We start from the raw sequence: 18,891 nt of genomic DNA on the forward strand, positions 1-18,891 counted from the left end.
ATATTTTTATTTTTTTTATTTATGATATGATATGATAAATATAAATGAAAAATAAAAAAATAAATAATAAATAAAAAAAAATAAATAAAGAATAAAAAGATTCCTCTAATATACATTTTAGATTATTCTGGCAAATTCAAAGATAAAAAAAAAAGAAAATAAACACATTGAAGTCGAATGGTACTATGTTTTTGTATTTTATGTGATGAGTTTAAATTAAAGAGTATTTAAGTAAAAAAGTCAAAGCCATGTCTAATACATATTTTTTTTTAATTTTGCACGACAAATGCAAATGTTGAAAAACATTTTATTATTAGAGCAAAAAAAAAAGTTTGAGGACCCACCTAATATACAATATGTTTATTCTATATTCTCTAATAAATATATAAGTTAAAGAAATTAATAAAAATATTTTTTTTTGTTTCATTTTACATGATAAATATAAATGTAAAAATAATAATAATAAAGACGCCAGATTAGAAAAACGAAAAATAGCTTGACACCGTCTTAATACATCTTTCATTATATCTTATACCATAAATATAAATTAAAAAAAAAATTTAAAAAAAGTTAAGAACACCCCTAATGTGCGTTTGTTTTGTTTTATATGATAAATATATATAAATTTAAAAAACAAAAAAATTAAGGAAGCCTCTAACATATTTATGTATATTTTATTTAATATGACAAAAAAAAAAGTTCGAGAAATCTAAGGACACCTCTTATACACTCTTTCTTATTTCATATTATAAATATAAAGAAAAAAAATTTAATTTAGGAACACCTCTAATATGTTTTCATTGTATATTAATATGTTTTCATTGCATATTTGTTAAAATAAATGAAATAAAATGTTTACACAAAAAATTTAAGGACGCCGCTAGAGCATTTTTATTTTATTTTGTATGGTAAATGTAAACGTTAGAAAAGAGTTACCAAAAATGCTAAGGACAACCCTAATACACTTTTTTTAATATATTTCATAAGCACAAATATTAGTAAAAGGAAAACAAACTAATTATTTAAATAATACAGTTTTTTCTATTTGATATGATAAATATAAATATTAAAAAATGAGATTATATCAAGAAAGCTAAGGACGCCCGCAATAAGTTTTTATTTGATTTTGTATGATAAATATAAACGTTAAAAAAGAAATATCAAAAAAATTAAGGACTCCCCTAATGCACTTTTGTGCTATATTTCACAAATACAAAGCTTAGACAAATGAAAGTTTAATTAAAGAAATGATAAAGGAATTAAAAGAAAATTAAATAAACACGTTCAGCGCACATCCAATACAGTTTTTTTGTTTTATATGTCAAATATAAAGTAAAAAAAAATGCTAAACAAATTTAAGAACACCCCTAATAAATTTTTATTATATATGATAAATATAAATGTTAAAAAAGAAATAGCCAAAAGCTGAGAACACCCCTAATACATGTTTGTTTTACTTATATGACAAATATAAACGTTAAAATAATTCATCAAAAACGGTAAGGAGTTCATATTTGATAATCCCAAAAGTTGGAAAAATGAAAAAACTAAAAACCACCCTAAGACATTTATTTTTGTATTTTAAATAATAAATGTAAATTAAAGAAAAAAATGAAGTAAAAAAGTTAAGGACACCTCTACAAGATTTTTTTTTTAATTTATATGATAAATATAAATCTTGGTAAGTGCTTTCGTTAATCATAATAGTTTAGCTAGATTAAACATTTTATATATTGTAGTATTTACCATAATATATATACTATGTATATATCATATTATATTTTCCTTCTCAATTTTTTTTTAATATTACATATCTTGTTTTTTTTTTGTTTTTTGTATTTACAAATTTTGTTAGTATCACATTTGGAATGTGTCGTCTCTACTTATCGTAAATAGTTAATTAGTTTACTTACATACTTTCAGTTAAACATAAAAAAAATTATCCGCTACTTATTAAATATTTAATCTTAATCTCTCTTATTAGCTAAATGAAACGTTTGCAGTACGCTTCCGCGCCTAATTTTAGGCTTCATTGGGTTTGCGTATTGAATTAGAGTTCTTCTTCTTCTTCACCTTACTTTCTTATTTTCACTATTTTATACTAAGTAGCTTAGTAAACTTCCTTTCGCACACGCACACACGCATACATACACAGACATGCAATCATGTTCTCACTCAAGCTTTTCTTTCTTTATGCTCTCTCTAGCAGAAACGATTATCGATCAAGCACACAAAACATGTGTATTTGTATAAATTTTTGTTCGATAATTAATTGCTGAATTAATTACATCCAGAAAAATTTTTGTCGCAAAACAAGGTAAACTGAATTTTCGATTGTTAAATTTTGTGACAGCTGATTGTACCGGAAATGAGAATCGTATTTGAGTAAAGCATAAAGTGAAAAAGAAACAAAAATACTAAAGGAAGCCCGATATGTGATGCCATTATTTTTGCAAATTTCACAGCAGCTCGCATACATCTACGCTTACGCATTCATTAATATGTTAAAATTCTGCGAAAAGAAACCCATTTCATGTTGAGAGCCATTGATAGCTGACTATGTGGCATATGTGTGTGTGCGCACAAATATGTGCATGAGCGAATTGAAGAGTCTTCTTTATAGAGCGCGGATACCCTTTAGAGAAATGTACTAATACCGAATCAGGTGCTGACTAGTTTTGGTGGCGATTGCTTTCAATAAGAAATAAGATGTTAATAGTGACGTATGTATAACTCCAGAACAGCAAACTGTCGAACTTTCTTCTAAAACTTGTAAGAAAAGAGGTTCGGTTGATGGTCGGTATTATAAGAGTACACAATCTATGGGTCAGCATATGACAACCAGTGGAATCATTGAGGAGGCGTTTAGGAGTAGCGGATAGCACTGAGCATTTACTTTGTGAGAGTCCTGCATTGGCTGCAGCAAGGCAACGTATTTGGGGTTCCGATGCCATGAAATAGTGTAATATTCGTTCCCCCAAACTGGAGAATATTTTCAGATTTACCAAAGAATGTGGAAAGTTCTCAGAGGTCTAGCTAACTCTATGCTCCTATTTTATCAATATTTTTCCTTCTGTTACTTTTCTCCTTCCACGAGCTTTAAATACAATGCGCTTTAGTATTTAAGAAACTACCAAATCTCTCGGTGCTTTTTTCTTTGCCCCTTTTTAAATTTCAATTTCAGTAACTTTAGCTAAGAGCAAACTTTAGTTAATCCACAGTGTAAATATCGTGAAACTAACTTTTATTCAAGAAAAAAATATCAGCTCTCCTTCTAGTAATGGCATCGTTTGGGGCACAATGTGTGAATAGAGTGACTGAACGGGTTTACTGCTACAGAGATTTGCTACTGTTGCACCTTTACCGAAAACTGTTGTTGCTGTTTGTTATGTGTGCTGCAAAGTGGCTCGCAATTGATGAAATCTCTGAATCAATCACTTGTTTGACTAGATTACAAGATTTTCCCTGCAGGGTATACGTATGCATGGGCTTGGGGCATCATGCATTCGTGCGTACGTGCTTGTGTGCTTGCATATGGTTGCATGTGGTTGTATGATAGTAAAACCGGAATTGAATCATATCTTGTAATCACGCAATATCCGCACTTAAATCAATGGAAATGGCTCAATTACACACGAGCACATAGGCACTCGAGTTCACATGCGCTTGTATGTGTATAGCTGTATGCAGTTATTCATGTGCAAGCTGTAAATTTGCATATTACATTAGGGCTGGCTTATATGAAATTCTTCAAAATATATAACACTTCGAATTAAAGGCTGGCCACCATACGAGGTGGAATGAAAGACCAAATGATAGAAACAAATTCTGCTAATTAGCGGTTGCCCCTCGGTTGGGGCTTGCAAACCTCCGAGTGTATTTCTGTCATGGAAAAGTTCTGCAGAAAACTAAAGATCCCTCTATTTGTAAAAAAAAAACTTAGAAACGAACACACCGGAATTGATGTTGATTGTTGATGAATGTTTTTAATAACAAAATTATTCATAGAAAAAAAACTTGATGGAATTCGTGCTTCAACAGGGTAGCAGCAACCTGTATTGGGCACCAATACATATTTGTGCTCCAATAAATGAGGAAACAGGTGGTTACGTGAGAAAAGGTTCTGAGAAAGGGTTTGGTGTATAGATCGTGAACAAATAAGTGTATCTATTTTACCTGTTTTCACAAGTCTAGGAAATTGGTTATTACTAGAATATGTCCTACTCTTGGGTATTTGGTAGATTATCGTTCCGCTGGCCAGCACTCGATGAACGACGGGACATGAAACTCTTAACGAATGTTAGATTTCTCACGGGAATACAAGACAGACCACTGAACTATTGAATAACTGTCACTAGGCTCGGAGCCCAATGTAATGATTTCCATGAAGATACAAATATGAGAAAGATGCAGCATCTACTGAGCTTTTACTGTGATTCACAGGTTGCGAAGAATTCGGCACAGTCATGTCGGATGAACTTATTGCGAAGTTATGAAACTGAAACTGACTTTACAGATCCTCTTATGGGACAAAACAAATTGAAATACACGAATGTAATTTTAATTTTGTGAGCTTCCAAAGAGGAAATTTTACTACTGCGCAACACATCTTAACCGTCTGTAAGTGGGACCAAAACTTATAAGTAATACCTTCGACTATAATAGTATGGATTTTTGTATTACTTAAAAAAAATCGGTTTACATTTTATGCTTTAACCGTCTCCAATCGGGATCAAAATTTATGAGTGGTATCCTTGGCCATGGTATTACTTATTGAGGGGCTTATAGTGAAAAACTCGCTAATTTGATTTTTTAAGGACCACCATAATATACAAATATATCTACAAAAACGAAAATATGCATCATTCATAAATAGATAAATACTGAAATGTATGAGTGGATATTCTTTAAATTTTTCGAATTTTAAACTGAGTTCTGTACCGAATTTTCTCCAGTCAATAGTTTGTCCATCTGATCCGAAAACATTTCATTTGCTGTCGTTCGTAAGAAGCGCGTTGTTTCAGAATGAAAACATTCTTAGATATGACATTTTCTTGAATTTTTGTTTTAATTATGACATACTTAATTTTGGAATTTTACGGGTAGTCCTCTCAATGAAATACATTGTTTGTAGAATAAGAATTAGAGGTATGCTCAGGGGCCTTAAGGTTCATTAAACTTCATACAGACTAATTTTTTTTAAGAAGCCTAATACGGCACTGGGCTGGTCTGACCATATGTGTCACATTTTCGGCCATAAGTGACAGAGAACTGCTGCTTAGCTGCTCAAATGAAAACACTGAAGCCTAAAAGCTGTATACTAGTGGTGATTTTTCCGCAATTATGAATCGTGTATACTTTTTACTCCGAACTGCCATTTTATAAATACATTAGTACGCAATTTTCAAAGAATTTTTATCCAAACACATTAGTGCACATTAGGGTGTGCAAAAAATTTTTTTTTTCCAAAAGAATTTTCAATCAAACCGAATAATCCTTGATTTATCCTCCATCACTACTAAATCTTTTATACATAAGTATATACAAATATACACATTAGGATGGTCCAACAATTTTTTTTGCAAAAGTATTTTCAGCGAAAATGAATACTTCATCATTTGTCCTCCATTACTACAAATTTGTACATGTAAGTACAAATATACACATTAGGGAGGCAAAAAAATTGTTTCTTTCCAAAAAAATTTTCAACAAAACCGATTACTCCTCAATTTGGCCTCCATCACCATCACTTCCACATCTTTTATAAATAGATATAAATAAACACATTAGGATGGTCCCAAAAATTTTTTCCTTTCCAAAAGAATTTTGAACAAATCGAATATTCCTTCAATTGTTCTCCATCACTACAAAATCTTTTATAAATAAGTACATATATACACATTAGGATGGGCAGAAAATTTTTTTTTTGTTTCTTGCTGCTACTGCCTAAAGTTTTCTAAGACCAAAGAAGTGAGTCACATATATTTTTATTTATTTAATATTTACCCCTCGCACTCGAAAATGAATACCGAATTTGCGTATAGAAATTATATTTTTCCGTACATTTTATTTACAGTTCGATATAATTTAATCTCTTCTTTTAATTTTCCTTCGTAATCCTCCAGAAAACTATCCCTTATACATTATTAAAAAAAAGTTTACTATTTTTTGTGTTGATTCTGAAAGTCCCAAAAAATTAAAAAAAATTTCAAATTAAGAAAACTCAAAATAAGAATCTAATTTTCTTATTTCTTGAATAAATTTTTGTTTGTGCCATCCTAATACACATACATACAGACATGTTTTCAAGTGCATAGAAAAATCGATGCAATCGTTTTCACTACATTTTACGACTTGAATAATGGATGAGTTGGCTGCAAGCGAACTCTTATCGGTATTAGCGCAAATGCGGATGAAAACACATAAATACAGGCAGCCGTATATGTCATTCTAGCATTTAATGTGGTAGTGAATCTATGCTGGCATAATATTCAATGCGTATTACTATATATACACGGCTATGGATGCTAACGACGAATTGTAAATGTGTACGTACACATATATATGTATGTATTGAGAATAATTCTTCAAAGGGCCGGATGAAATGAATATCTTTAATATTTCCAATTTCCTTTCACTTCCACTTTAAATTCGCCAGTTTCTAGGTATAAACTTTTTACTGGCCATTAAATTTTTAGTGTGTATAAAATTCCTGTAAGCATCACTAAAGAGAAAGAAATATGAATACTCAAGAAATGGCAAATGATTAAATGGAAACATAATAAGCTTTTATTTGCTGCTGCCTTTTATTTGCTGCTAACAGATTCCAGAGGTCAAGCGCTTCGGAAAGCCATATTAAGGCAACTCAGAATACGCCCTCTTTTCCTGCGTAGAAGTTAATAGTATATTTTAATTTATTTGAAAATTTGTATCTTTAAGCTCAAACTTTTACTCTGAAATAAATACCATCGCTTAATGGTTTCGATGATTTTGTTTATTGATTTAAGGTCAGGTTGGGTTTCGGCGGATGCAGCCCTTACACGGAGTATAGAGAGAGGCACACTTATGCCAAATGGGTTAATATATTACCTGATGAGCACACAATACACTTCCCTTAACTCCCCATCTGAGGCAGCCAATGCTTTTCTCTTATGCGAGACTGGAAAATCCGAAAATCCATTAACTTTCAATTTGCAAGGCCTTTAAAATAATATTTGGGTATATAAACATTTCGTCATATTTGTCTAAGCAAGGCAGTGACAGCGTTAGTGCTGCATGCTTCCCATATCCGCTTTGTATCTGTTGTTGCAATAGAAGTTATTTAAGGGGCAGCTCACTTGCTGGCTGTGTTTACCCACGCCAGCGCAATAAAAAACGAAATGAGATCTAAAGTTTTCAAAAAGATAGAAAAGTTCGTTATAGGTAGAGCTTAATGGAAGGTTAGATTCCAATCCGCTCCTTGTGATACCATTTTAAAAATGGAAAAGGAAAATTATGAAAAAAGGTGTAGTAGAGGCCGGAAGATTGAGGGTCATGGAAAATATAAGACCGATCACAGTAATGTCTCATGCCACTGTTAAAAATTCATATTTAGGCCTACAGTGTCCCCGGACGTAGCGACTAAGTAAGCGCCAAGAAGCCTAAATGTTTGCGTTATGAGAGCAGGATACATATATAGCAACCTTCCTACAACTTTTGCAAAAAAGATTAGAAGTAATGTCACTTTCATGACTACAACTTATTGTTCTACTTGCCATCTCGCTTTTGGCACGATCCTACGAAATATGGCATTGGCTTTTTATGCTTACCACAATCGTAGAATACTTCACAGCCCGCCTGTTAGAAGCTCTTATATTTAAATACAAATATTTAATTTCCGATTGGCTGGAGTCTGTACAGTTGTGTGTACTACGAGCCACATCTCTTATTGGTGGCAATGTATCCTGATAAAAAATAAATAAATGATTCGCGCGTGAATTTCTATCCACAAATTTAAGCCGACTCCGAACGGCAAATAATTTCTTATAAGGAACTTTTTCATGGCAGAATTACGCTTGGAGGCTCGACATTGCCTGCCGAGGGGCGACTGCTTTTCAAAAAAAACTTTTTCTATCATTTTGCTGTTTCATGCGCGGAGATTTAAACTTTCACACTCCCGAATGATAGTCACGCAACAACCCATTCGGCTACGGCAGCCTAATAGGTGCTGTAAAAATCAGAGAGCCTTAAACAGCAGTTAAGTGAGAGTTCATTAGTTTCTATGCCCACAAAGTCGTATCGTCCTGCTTTGAAGATGGCCGTAGACTATAAGTCTATTTCTGTGGGATCGTCACTTTCCACTTTCTGGTGGAATCTTGTGGAGACCCTTTTTTCAACACGTCATCCAGCTTGTTGAAACCTGATTTGTCCCGGTATCCAAACTCAGGCACGAAATACATTGTACAAGCATAAATATTTTAACTTTTCCAAGTAATTAATTTTTCTTTTAAGTCTTTAAATCAATTCATTTACGATTCATCTCTAAGTTTAAAGAGTTCATTTCCATGCTTTTAAATAAAATTTACCAAACTCTGCGCAATAAAACTTCGCTTTATGACTTAAAACCGAATTTAAATGAAAACTTTAGAATTTTCTATTAAACTAATTTAGATTTCCCACCTTATTTACTTTTCACTCCGCAGCTGGTCGGCTGCAGCGTGCGATTGGTATCGCTTGCGCTTTGTGTTAGTTCTTAGTCGACCATCAGAAAATACCAAAGCAACCAAATTAGCGAGGCAAATTGAAATGGTTGGCAAGGTGAAGGTGATTTTATTGGCACTGGCTATGACGGCGGCGAATGCTATAGATACTCGTGTTGGCGACAAACAGCATGTTGAGTCGCATGCCTCAACATTTGCACCAAAAAGTTTTGATGGGAAAAGTTTAGACATGTTCCGCGTCCGAGTGCAACAAAGGCGTCTACCACACTGGACTCAGCCAACGCTAAAGGCCAAGATAAGAAAATAACTGACTCTTGCATTACTACTTTCTTAGTGGCTACGCCATTACCGCTACGACTTGTGCTAGAGCTAGAATGCGCAGCTAATGACAAACGCAGAAATTGCGGCGATGATACCGAGTTTAGGGTGCTGGCTGGAGGTGACGGACAACTGGTGATGGTATTTCGAAATGCTTGCAAGTAAAAGTGGTTTTAAAGATTTATGAGTTGAAAATCATACGATTAAAGTGGAATTTTCAGAAGTTAGCCAGCAGCATTTTTTAAATGGAAAGTTTCAGTCCGAACACGAAAAAGTCTCAGGTACTGTAACGTGTATCGCATGCACGTTTGAGTATTTAAGCAATTATTTTATAGAAGATGATTTTCTTTGTCTTTAATTATTAACCAACGCGGCATGAGCCTATCAATTTGTAAGAAAGAATCGTAGGATATTCGTCTAATATTACGTTCAAACATTAAATTCCTTTCGAAGACCTACGAGAGCCACAATTTAGCAGCTTAGAAAGTTGTTTAACACAATTTTTAAAGTCCTCAATTAATAAGATTTATTTCGCGAACAACATTCAGTGAAAGTTCCTTGCCGTTCATATGTTGGAGTGAGTGGATGTGGGCACGTGGGAGTGTGTGGAAAATAAGCTGAAGAGGTCAAGAAGATTGTTCTAGGACAATGTGCTAAATCAGAGAACTTTAACTCAACAAAAGTAAACAAAGGCTATAAACAATAAAAAGTGAGCGTCCTCCCATTACTGCACTAACTAAGATAATGATACTCAAAGGCGCGAAGAAGACAACTCCTCAAAAAACCAGTCTATTTGAGCTGAATTTGTCCTGGGAATCGATACTTCTGTTTGCGACTTAAACGTTAACTTGGAGTTTAAGGACTGTGTGCGCAGCTGCTCACAATAATTAGGACCCTCATTTTGGAGAATCCTTATAAACCGATCGAAAATGCAAGTAGTGATCGGTCGGACGTGCTTCGACGCCATGATGAAGTGGGCCATAATACTTTCGCATAGTCTTTAAGAAAATTAAAATTTAAGAAATTGCCCTTTCATAGCAACAGACTTATGCCGCAAGCCAGGCAGTGACGTCTACATGCAAACAGAACACATGAACAGAAGCGAATGCGAGAAGAAAGCGATGAAAAAACTGAGTTCTGTTAGTGTACACTTTTCCCTATAAGTAGCCCTACAGAGAAAAAACCGGCCCGCTCAAATTGGAAGGGCGCAAAGGCCAGTGGAATCACTGCTTTTGGAGAGAATATTGTCTTGAGCAAATTCATCGTACGACGCGCCGTATAGCAGTTGCGCCAACCTGATGGAGCCAGTAATCCTCCAACAGATTTTTCTTAATGAATGACTGCAAAAATGTAGCCATCAAGAACCGTTATCGATCACGATTTATAGTTGCGGCCCGGCCTTAATCCTCGTCGAAAAAGAACGACCCGATAATTTTCGTAGCTCGCTGAGGTTACTACTGTATGTCTCGAGTGTTTTTAGTGCACCAAAATTGACAATTTTGCTAAGTAAAATGCATGTACGCTGAGTTGAGATATTCGAAGAGTTATTTTCAAAATAAAATTTCACGATTACTAAAATTTTGTAACACTTCGTAGATAAAATTGTGCTGCAGAGGTGTCTTTAAAGTACTATGGAAGAAAAGACTCGAGCAACAACTATCAAGTTATTTAAAGTTCTCGTATATCAAGTATAAACGGAACACCCATTATATGCTCCAAAAGGATGTTAAAGTCTCAAATGCTGACAATAAATTGAAAATCTTAAAAAGTTACCCCAATTTAATGATTACTTTTTGAAAAAATCTTCCCACTTAGAACGGCATTTCCGCCTGAGGCATTTTTCGGCTTAAATGCGGGCCTGTGCGAAAAATGCTTCTTTAATCGTTTCTGCCAAGGCATACAATTTTTTTTCGTACTTTGCTTGTGTTTCTCTAATTTCTCGTTTATTTTGCTTACAATTAATTTCGTTATTTTCTTTTTAGTGATCGGAAAAAAGTAAAAAATGAAAACGAAAATGTAAATAAAAACGTTCTTAATGTATTTCCGCAATAGGTATTTTCAACACGCACGAAAACACACTTACGTGCGCGTTGTAACATTAAGTGCCGCCTGCCTTCCTACCGTTCCTATCGTTTTCGCCGTCATCGCTATTGTTGATGACGGTGACGATGATGCCGCCGCTGGCGTATTGAAATTTTTATTTGTGGCTGATGTGGTGTAGGAGGCAGTGGCAGCGGCAGCAGCGTTTACGACATCATTACCCGGCGGTCAGTTCACACTGATCAGTGGCTCGATTGTGGTTAACTGCAGTTGTTGTGGTTGTTGTTGCTGGTGTTCGGTCTGATAATGCACTTGCGGCGGGGGCAGTACCACAACGATTGCTTCGGATGGCAGTTTGTTGCGCGCTGGTGGCATGGGTGTCGCAGCGCTCGTTGCTGCCGATGGTGCACCGGGTGGTATGACGGTAGCAGCTGCGGCTACTGCGGCCATAGCCGTGGCGGTGTTATTGCCAGCACAACTGCTATACGAGAAATTGTTCAATATATTAGTCGTTGTTGCTGGTGGTGGTGGTGGTGGCAGTTGTGATGGTGGCTCTTTGGCTGGTGGTGGTGGTGCAGGCGGCAGCACAAGGTCATCTATTGTGCAGACACGATCGTCGATTGGGAATTTGAAATTAATCTCATTGGTGGGCGTGGTAGGTGTAATGGCGTGCTCTGGAGGGCTGCCACCATTGGCGGCGTTGCCGTTGCCGTTGCTGGAGTCTGGATTCTTTTCAATGCATTTGCCACTCTCACCTGGAAGGAGAATGAAAGTTGAAGAAGTGAGCAAATATTAGTTCTCAAAAGGAAAGGTTTTATAAAATTAGATTTTTTTTTTTAATTCATATGGTTTATGTTATTCTTCATATAATTTATGTATGTATGTAAATCAATATCCAATCAATATAAACCCATTTTTTTAATTTTTCTTTCACCATTCCGTTCACCATTTAAATTTCTTTCTGGATTTTTCTTAATTTAAGTTTTTAGTGTTTATTTTACTGAAGCCTTCTAAATCTACTTTTCCAAACAATTCTCAATTTTTTCCTTAGGTTTTCTAAATTTATTTTCCTTAAGTTTTCTAAATTAATTTTTTTGAATTTTTCTAAATTTATTATTCCCAACTTTTCTAAACTTATTTTTCTAAATTTTTTTGAAATCAGGCATAGAAGTTTTCGGATTGTGTTTACCTTTGTTGTGGGTGTCAACTAATATGTTAACTTTAACAACCTTCCTTAGTTCTAGTTTTTGTTTTTGTTTCGGTAACTGCTATGGCTGAATCTGTGGATTCCAAAATTTTGTTTGTGTTTTCAGAAGCCAGACTTGAATTATTTAGTTATCTTGATTGACAAAACTCGTAATGTTGACTTTTTTAAAATAGATTTACATGACCCAAGAAAAGCTAATGAGCAATAGCATATAAAGTTTTCGAGAGAAATATGCAGTCCTATGGAGTCCCTAAGCTATCGACGATATGCTTTTACTGCTGTGCGAGGTATGAGGTTGTTCAAAAAAGGTGACTTATTACTTTTCCCGGAAAATAGCTCTTTATTCATCTATATGTATTTTATCCCACGTAAAGTCATCCTTTATCCAAATATAACAACGGGTAGCCTTGTTCCGGTCCTTGGAACATTTCTGATGATTGCTTCTGGCCTTAAGCCCTTTTAACGATGCGGTCTTCACCTTCTCACTCGCGCAAAATCTCCATCGTTCAAGGGAAATTTCAGTTAACCCTCCGATGTTCGGTGCCTTATGATGCGGTAAGTGCATCATAAGGGTCTGGCCAGACCCATAAAAATAATGTAAGCAATACGGTTTTAAAAATAATTTTATTTATTTATTTGAACGGATTAGTATTAATTACGAAGGGCAATTGGGTTTACAACTATATAGTTGCATGGAATGTTCATTAAGACATATGGGACGATTACATTTGCTGCAGTTATAACGAGTTTTACGTCGCTTTTTAGAAGAAGAAGAAGCACGATGACCATGTTGAAGCAACTTGAGCATATGATTGTAGCTGTGCTGCATCTGATGTCGATGGACAAGATTCCGCTACCTAAAAGTAGCGAAATAATTTATTTTAAATTAGTAAATATGAATACATGCATACACATATCTTTACACGCGGAGATATGTGTAGGTGTGTATATAATTCATACTCACCTTGATATTGAAAAGATTCATTGCTTGTCTTATATGAGCAAACCTCCTACTAATGGGTTAGTCGCCCGTTTCGTCATATGTGGGATAACTAGCTGCCGTGCCAATTCAATGATAAATGAGCGCCTCTTATCACTCTGCTTTGCCGGATTCAGCACGTCATAGATGATGAATGAAGCCAAACAGGCAATATCAAGCATATTATAAAACATTCCCAGTGGCCAACGGTTTGTCGAGCGTTTGCATGAATAGCCAGTCAACATTTGATCCATTGTATCTACCCCCGCTTTAAATTTATTGTAGTCCAAAATTTTATCTGGCTTGAATCCTTTCAATGGATCGGTGCTTTGACGATAATGGGCAGTGGATAACATAATTACTGGCTTTTTCGGCTTTGCCATATACGAGCACAGAGCGATATTATTATTGTGATAACAAAATAAAGTGCTTTTAACATCACGCTTCGGGTTAAGCAATTCATGCGGAATGAAGGTCTTATTTCTCATCCTCTACGATCCATCAACATTTCTGCCAAGTTGTATGTTGAAAAAAAAATTGTCAGCATAAACAGTCCTACCGCTGTCCATATAATTTTCCATCAATTTCATGACGACCCGTTCACCTTGATTCGTTTCTCGCTGGCCACCTGGTGGTTTTCCGGTATAAATTATACCTTTCAAAGGGTAGTTTGAAACAGAGTCACAAATCCACCACACTTCATGCCATATTTTGCCGGCTTACTCGGAATATATTGGGTGAATCGAGTGCGCCCACGATATGGAAATAACTGTTCATCGACGGTTACATGACAATCCGGAGTGTATGCTTTCTCTAAATTGGCCATCAGCATGAGCCATACATCGTCCAGGGCAGCAGATTTGCTTTGCTTCAACCTCTCAGCACGAGTACCACTGTAATCGAAACGGATGAAAGTAGTTAAGCTCTTGAACCGATTCAATGACATAGTGGCCTTATAAATTGGCATATTGTAACTGGCCCACAATTCTTTCGCTGGCTGAGAATTCGAGTGGAATACACCAGCAATAAGTAGCATCCCAAAAAAAGCATACATTTCGTCTTCGTTAGCCATTACCCAAGAACGCTGGTTATTACTGGGATGAGTTTCATTCCATAGACGAAACGCTTCAGCGGCTTTTCTGTTGGTTTCCCGCACAATGATACTTACGATTTCAGGAGACAGCAATAGCTTAAAAAGAGCTTTATGACGCGGTGACGCTCCTCGTAGTGGCCCTTTACGAGTAAAAGTTGTAACATTGTGACAAAGAGGCCTTCCAGGTGGTGGAGGATTTGAATTCCACATCTTACCATCTTTCGACCTGTATATAAGGCCCTGGGTAATAGATGTGCTGCATGATTGCATTGTGGTTGAAGCCTGAAGGGCGATAGCTTCTCTATACAAATCCTCAATATCATCATGGTTTTCATCCAGAACAGCCTCTAACTCGATTTCCTGTTCTATATCTGATGCTTCACCGAAGTCATCTTCATCTGGAAAATATTCATCATCTTCTACGTCGCCACTTGTTTCAAATGGATTGGACTCCTGTCCCATAATTTCTTCAATTTGTGCCTAAAGTCGCTGACGTTCTTCCGGACTCATATTTGCTGCACTTAGCTTACGAAGCAAATGCGTCATCACATCAACTTCATCCATATTTACTTGTTCCATTTTATTAAAAAAAACACTTCCCACTAATTAAAAAACACGTATTCACTTTAATTTTCAAATGTCAACTAAAAAATTATCTCTGCCGCTGCCTCCGCTAACAGTTTAGTTGTTTACACCTAACGGTTAACCAATTTACATGAGAAGCTTATATGGGTCTGCACAGACCCATGTGAGCTTTGTTAACGAAATTAGTTTAAAGTTATTATTTTTATAACAAATATAGCAAAAATCTTAATTTTGCTACTTCATTGTGTTTAGCACACTACATTTTAGGAAGTCATGGACTAAGAAGCCTCAGATATTAAAAATAAAAGATCTACATACATTTAAAGATCGAATGGGTCTGGCCAGACCCATATGAACATCGGAGGGTTAAGGGAAAATAAGAGGTCACTATCAACCTGTTATTGTTGTCACTTCATTATTAAAGCAGCTTACAAGTTCTCGCTGAGAGTAGCGAGATCATTAGTCGTCGTCGTCATACTTATCTAAGACTAGGCTCGGGAAACACGCTATTTAAATAAGATGGAACCAAATAAAGGAAGGTATTAGCTGAGGAGGGCGGCCGCCGTACCCGAATGGGTCACCATTCGCAATTCACAGAGAGAACGTCGGTTCGAATCTCGGTTAAACACCAAAATTAAGAAAAACATTTTTCTAATAGCGGTCACCCTTCGGCAGGCAATGGCAAACCTCCGAGTGTATTTCTGCCATGAAAAAGCTCCTCATAAAAATATCTGCCGTTCGGAGTCGGCTTAAAACTGTTGGTCCCTCCATTTGTGGAACAACATCAAGACGCGCACACCACAAATAGGAGGAGGAGCTCGGCCAAACACCCAAAAAGGGTGTACACGCCAATTATATATATACATGTTAGCTGAGGAGGAGAGGAAGGTAGTAGATGAATAGGTTTAGCGGATGTGAGTGAAAGTGGGTTAATGCCAAGCGGTTCATGTTGTCTTGCCGCACATATGTTGAGTTTGTCTCAACAAATTATGAATAGATAGATGCTCAACTTGCTACAGTATTCAGGGCGTAATTCTGCCTAGGTAGCGCAGGAGTCACGAATCATCTAATTCTCTTTGCTTGCAGAGGGTGGCGTTGGACTCCCATAACGGCATTCATGTGGTGAGTGTTTGTAAAGGTTGTAATGGATTTTCAGTGAATGTCGCTTGAAGTATGGCATGTCTTTATAGCGCTGGCTCCAGTGGATGTTTTATGTATGTGTGGATTTTGTCGATTTCGTGGAAAATATGGGTTTTAACGTACCTAGGAAGTGACTCTGATTAGAAAAGAGGACTGCTTGTTTACGAATATGGTGCTCAGGTGGCATCAGAAGACATCCTGTTGCTGCCCTATACGAAATGTTTTGGTAAGTTGTAGTTTCGTCCGCTGCCTTCAAACCTGATTTTGAATATAAAAGCTGAGGCATAAAAATACAGATTATTTAATTCGAAAAAGCCCAAATGTAGAAACGCCTCAAAGCACCATTCCAAAGGTATTAAACCATCTTATTGGATACCATCTTTAATATTGAAAGAATATTTGACTTTAACAGATTTACACTAAAAATCTACACGACATTGCGGGTGGCCTCAGCGTTTATTTACAGACTATTATCAAATCAAACCACAAATGAAAGTAGAACTACTTTTTTTCAAATAGCGAATAACATTCTCTTCAGAGACATTAAATAGGCATGCGAGTGGGAGCATCACCCGATCGCTATCGATCTAGGCTCACTTTGCAAAGTTACAGTTTAAATGTTATGAGCATACAAAGCAAACTTACAGCCGCGAGAAATATCTTCAGATTAATGGCTTTCCGGAGAGTGGTCTTTGATTCTGAGCAAATATAGAAACGACTCAAAGCTTAATGCCATAGGTATTAAACTATTTTATTAGAGATCATCTTTAAGACTGGAAGAAGATGATTTGATTTGGATAATGAATTACCAAATGAAGTAGTAAGTGAAGATGAAGAAGATAACATTTCCAAAGTTGGATCTGTTTGCGTGAAATTTCTGACATAAGCTAATCTTGCAAGCGGAGATAAAATCGGGGGCCATCGATTTTGTTTTATTTTAGGCGCATACAATTTTTTAATAATTTTTGGTGAAATAAGCCCCAAATGGGATGAAAGTAAAAAAATTGAAAAGTGAGATATTCCTTCAAGAGTTTGGAAATGTATTTCGTTCTCCGGAAATGTGGCACAAAACTACTCTCCCTCGTAGCAGTCCAGCCAAAACTATTGTAAGAAACTACGAAAATAGCGCAGCAAGTTTTGAAACAATAACACAACATATAAATCTAAAACTGGGACGTTGCTTAATTTGTCCAAATCGATCCAACATCAGAATATAAAGCAAAAAATACATTAGCTGCAAGTTAGCAGGATCAAAGTTCATTCTGGGACAACCAACGAATGCATTAATTGTTTAAAACAAAACCTGAAATCTCTACATTTTGTATGTTAACAAATTTATTTTATATTTATGAAATAAAAAATGCGCTAATGCTGGAATTGCAATCAAAATATCTGTTTTCATATATTGGGCAATATTGAGCCGTTAGCGTCACATAGGTTTCTTTTTATGATTACAGGACAAGAGTTAATAGAATAGCCGATATTTGACTTTAAAAACCCTTTAACAAAATTTTCAGCGTTGAAGAAATCTCAAAGTTATAAAAACTTTTTTTTCCAAAATTTGTTCACTTTTCTTCTTAAGCTGGAAAAAATCAATTTTCAAAGGTATTGTCGAAAATTTCCAAATGCTTGGCTCATTAGACATGGAATCGCTAGCTATTACCAGAAGGTCTATGCCATCAAGCAACACTTTTCAGAGTCCCTCTAAAATACATAAATAAGCAACTAATCCATTTACCAATTTTAGCTCTATGAATAACCGCATTCTAGAGTTAGTAGTTTTCATACTCGTAGTTTTACAAAGCAAGTCTTTGTTTGCTTTTATAATATTTATTGCTACCAACTCTTATGGCAACCGAAGTTTTTGCCGCACTCAAATATGTATATACACCTACGTTTCCTTTGCAGCTCGTTTGTTTTCTTTTAATTTCTTCACAGTTCGTATTTTATATGTTTTTGCACATTTTTGTTGATTTCTCACTAGACTGCCCGCCACAACTTTCCTACATAAAAGACAAAAAAAAAACAAAAAAAAAAAAAACGGAAAAACAAAAAATAGAGAAATGCTTTCAAAGTTTTTCGAAAGTTTATTTCCGTTTCGCCACTGGCTGTGTCTGCCACAGTTCCCATCTCTGGTTGGCTGTCAGTGTCGATATCAGTTTGTACTCTTACTGAGCGCGCTGGTATGCGTACACTCATGGGCAAAGTAGTAAAAATTCAATATATTTTGGTCAATTTTCACTACTTCCATTCGTTTTCTTATATTTTCGCTAATTTTTTATAAAAATATAGGACAGTTTACAACAAATGCCATTTAAATTACATTTTAGAACTTTGTAAACTTTTGAAAAATTTTCATAAAAATTTCAAACTTTTTATTCAGAATTTCAAAATAAAATTTGGATGTGCAGTTTTATAGGCCTTTTAATTTTAATATTATATGTATAATAAAGTTCATGCTTGAAATGGTTGAAAATTCTCGTTGATTTTTAATACTATTTTGTCCGCCGTGCTGGGAATTTTCTCTATATAAAAAATTTCGTGCACTCGTTACATGAAGAAAATGCGTAACTCACTTTCTTACTTAATTGGCCGTAACAACCCGTTACGGAGTTACAGCCTGCCGCAAAATATCTCACTAGGTTAATCTATTTTCCGCATACCTTTTCCAGCGTCTTAAGCCAAGACGCCTCTTCAAACACCTTCTACACCGGAGCAGTTTCTTCCATACCTTAGTCGCTACAAGGTGACTCGTTAGACTATGTTAATATCTCCGTAAAGCTCATACGGCTCGTGTTTCTTTTGAATGCGGTAACCGTCATCTACGCGA

The 18,891-nt window shown here is 35.5% G+C and overlaps 1 protein-coding gene across 1 annotated transcript in view; it reads right to left on the reverse strand.

The window, feature by feature from the left end:
* Nucleotides 1-11,043: 11,043 nt before the first annotated feature.
* The window catches only part of LOC129248188 (insulin-like growth factor-binding protein complex acid labile subunit), a 62,229-nt gene continuing 54,381 nt past the window's right edge, over nucleotides 11,044-18,891 (reverse strand). The window contains exon 12 of the mRNA XM_054887650.1: nucleotides 11,044-11,812. Within this exon, the coding sequence (XP_054743625.1) occupies nucleotides 11,286-11,812 (527 nt within the window). The 3' untranslated portion in view covers nucleotides 11,044-11,285. The remainder of the gene's footprint in view (nucleotides 11,813-18,891) is intronic.

Source organism: Anastrepha obliqua, chromosome 5, assembly GCF_027943255.1.
Source record: "Anastrepha obliqua isolate idAnaObli1 chromosome 5, idAnaObli1_1.0, whole genome shotgun sequence".
Taxonomy (NCBI): domain Eukaryota; kingdom Metazoa; phylum Arthropoda; class Insecta; order Diptera; family Tephritidae; genus Anastrepha; species Anastrepha obliqua.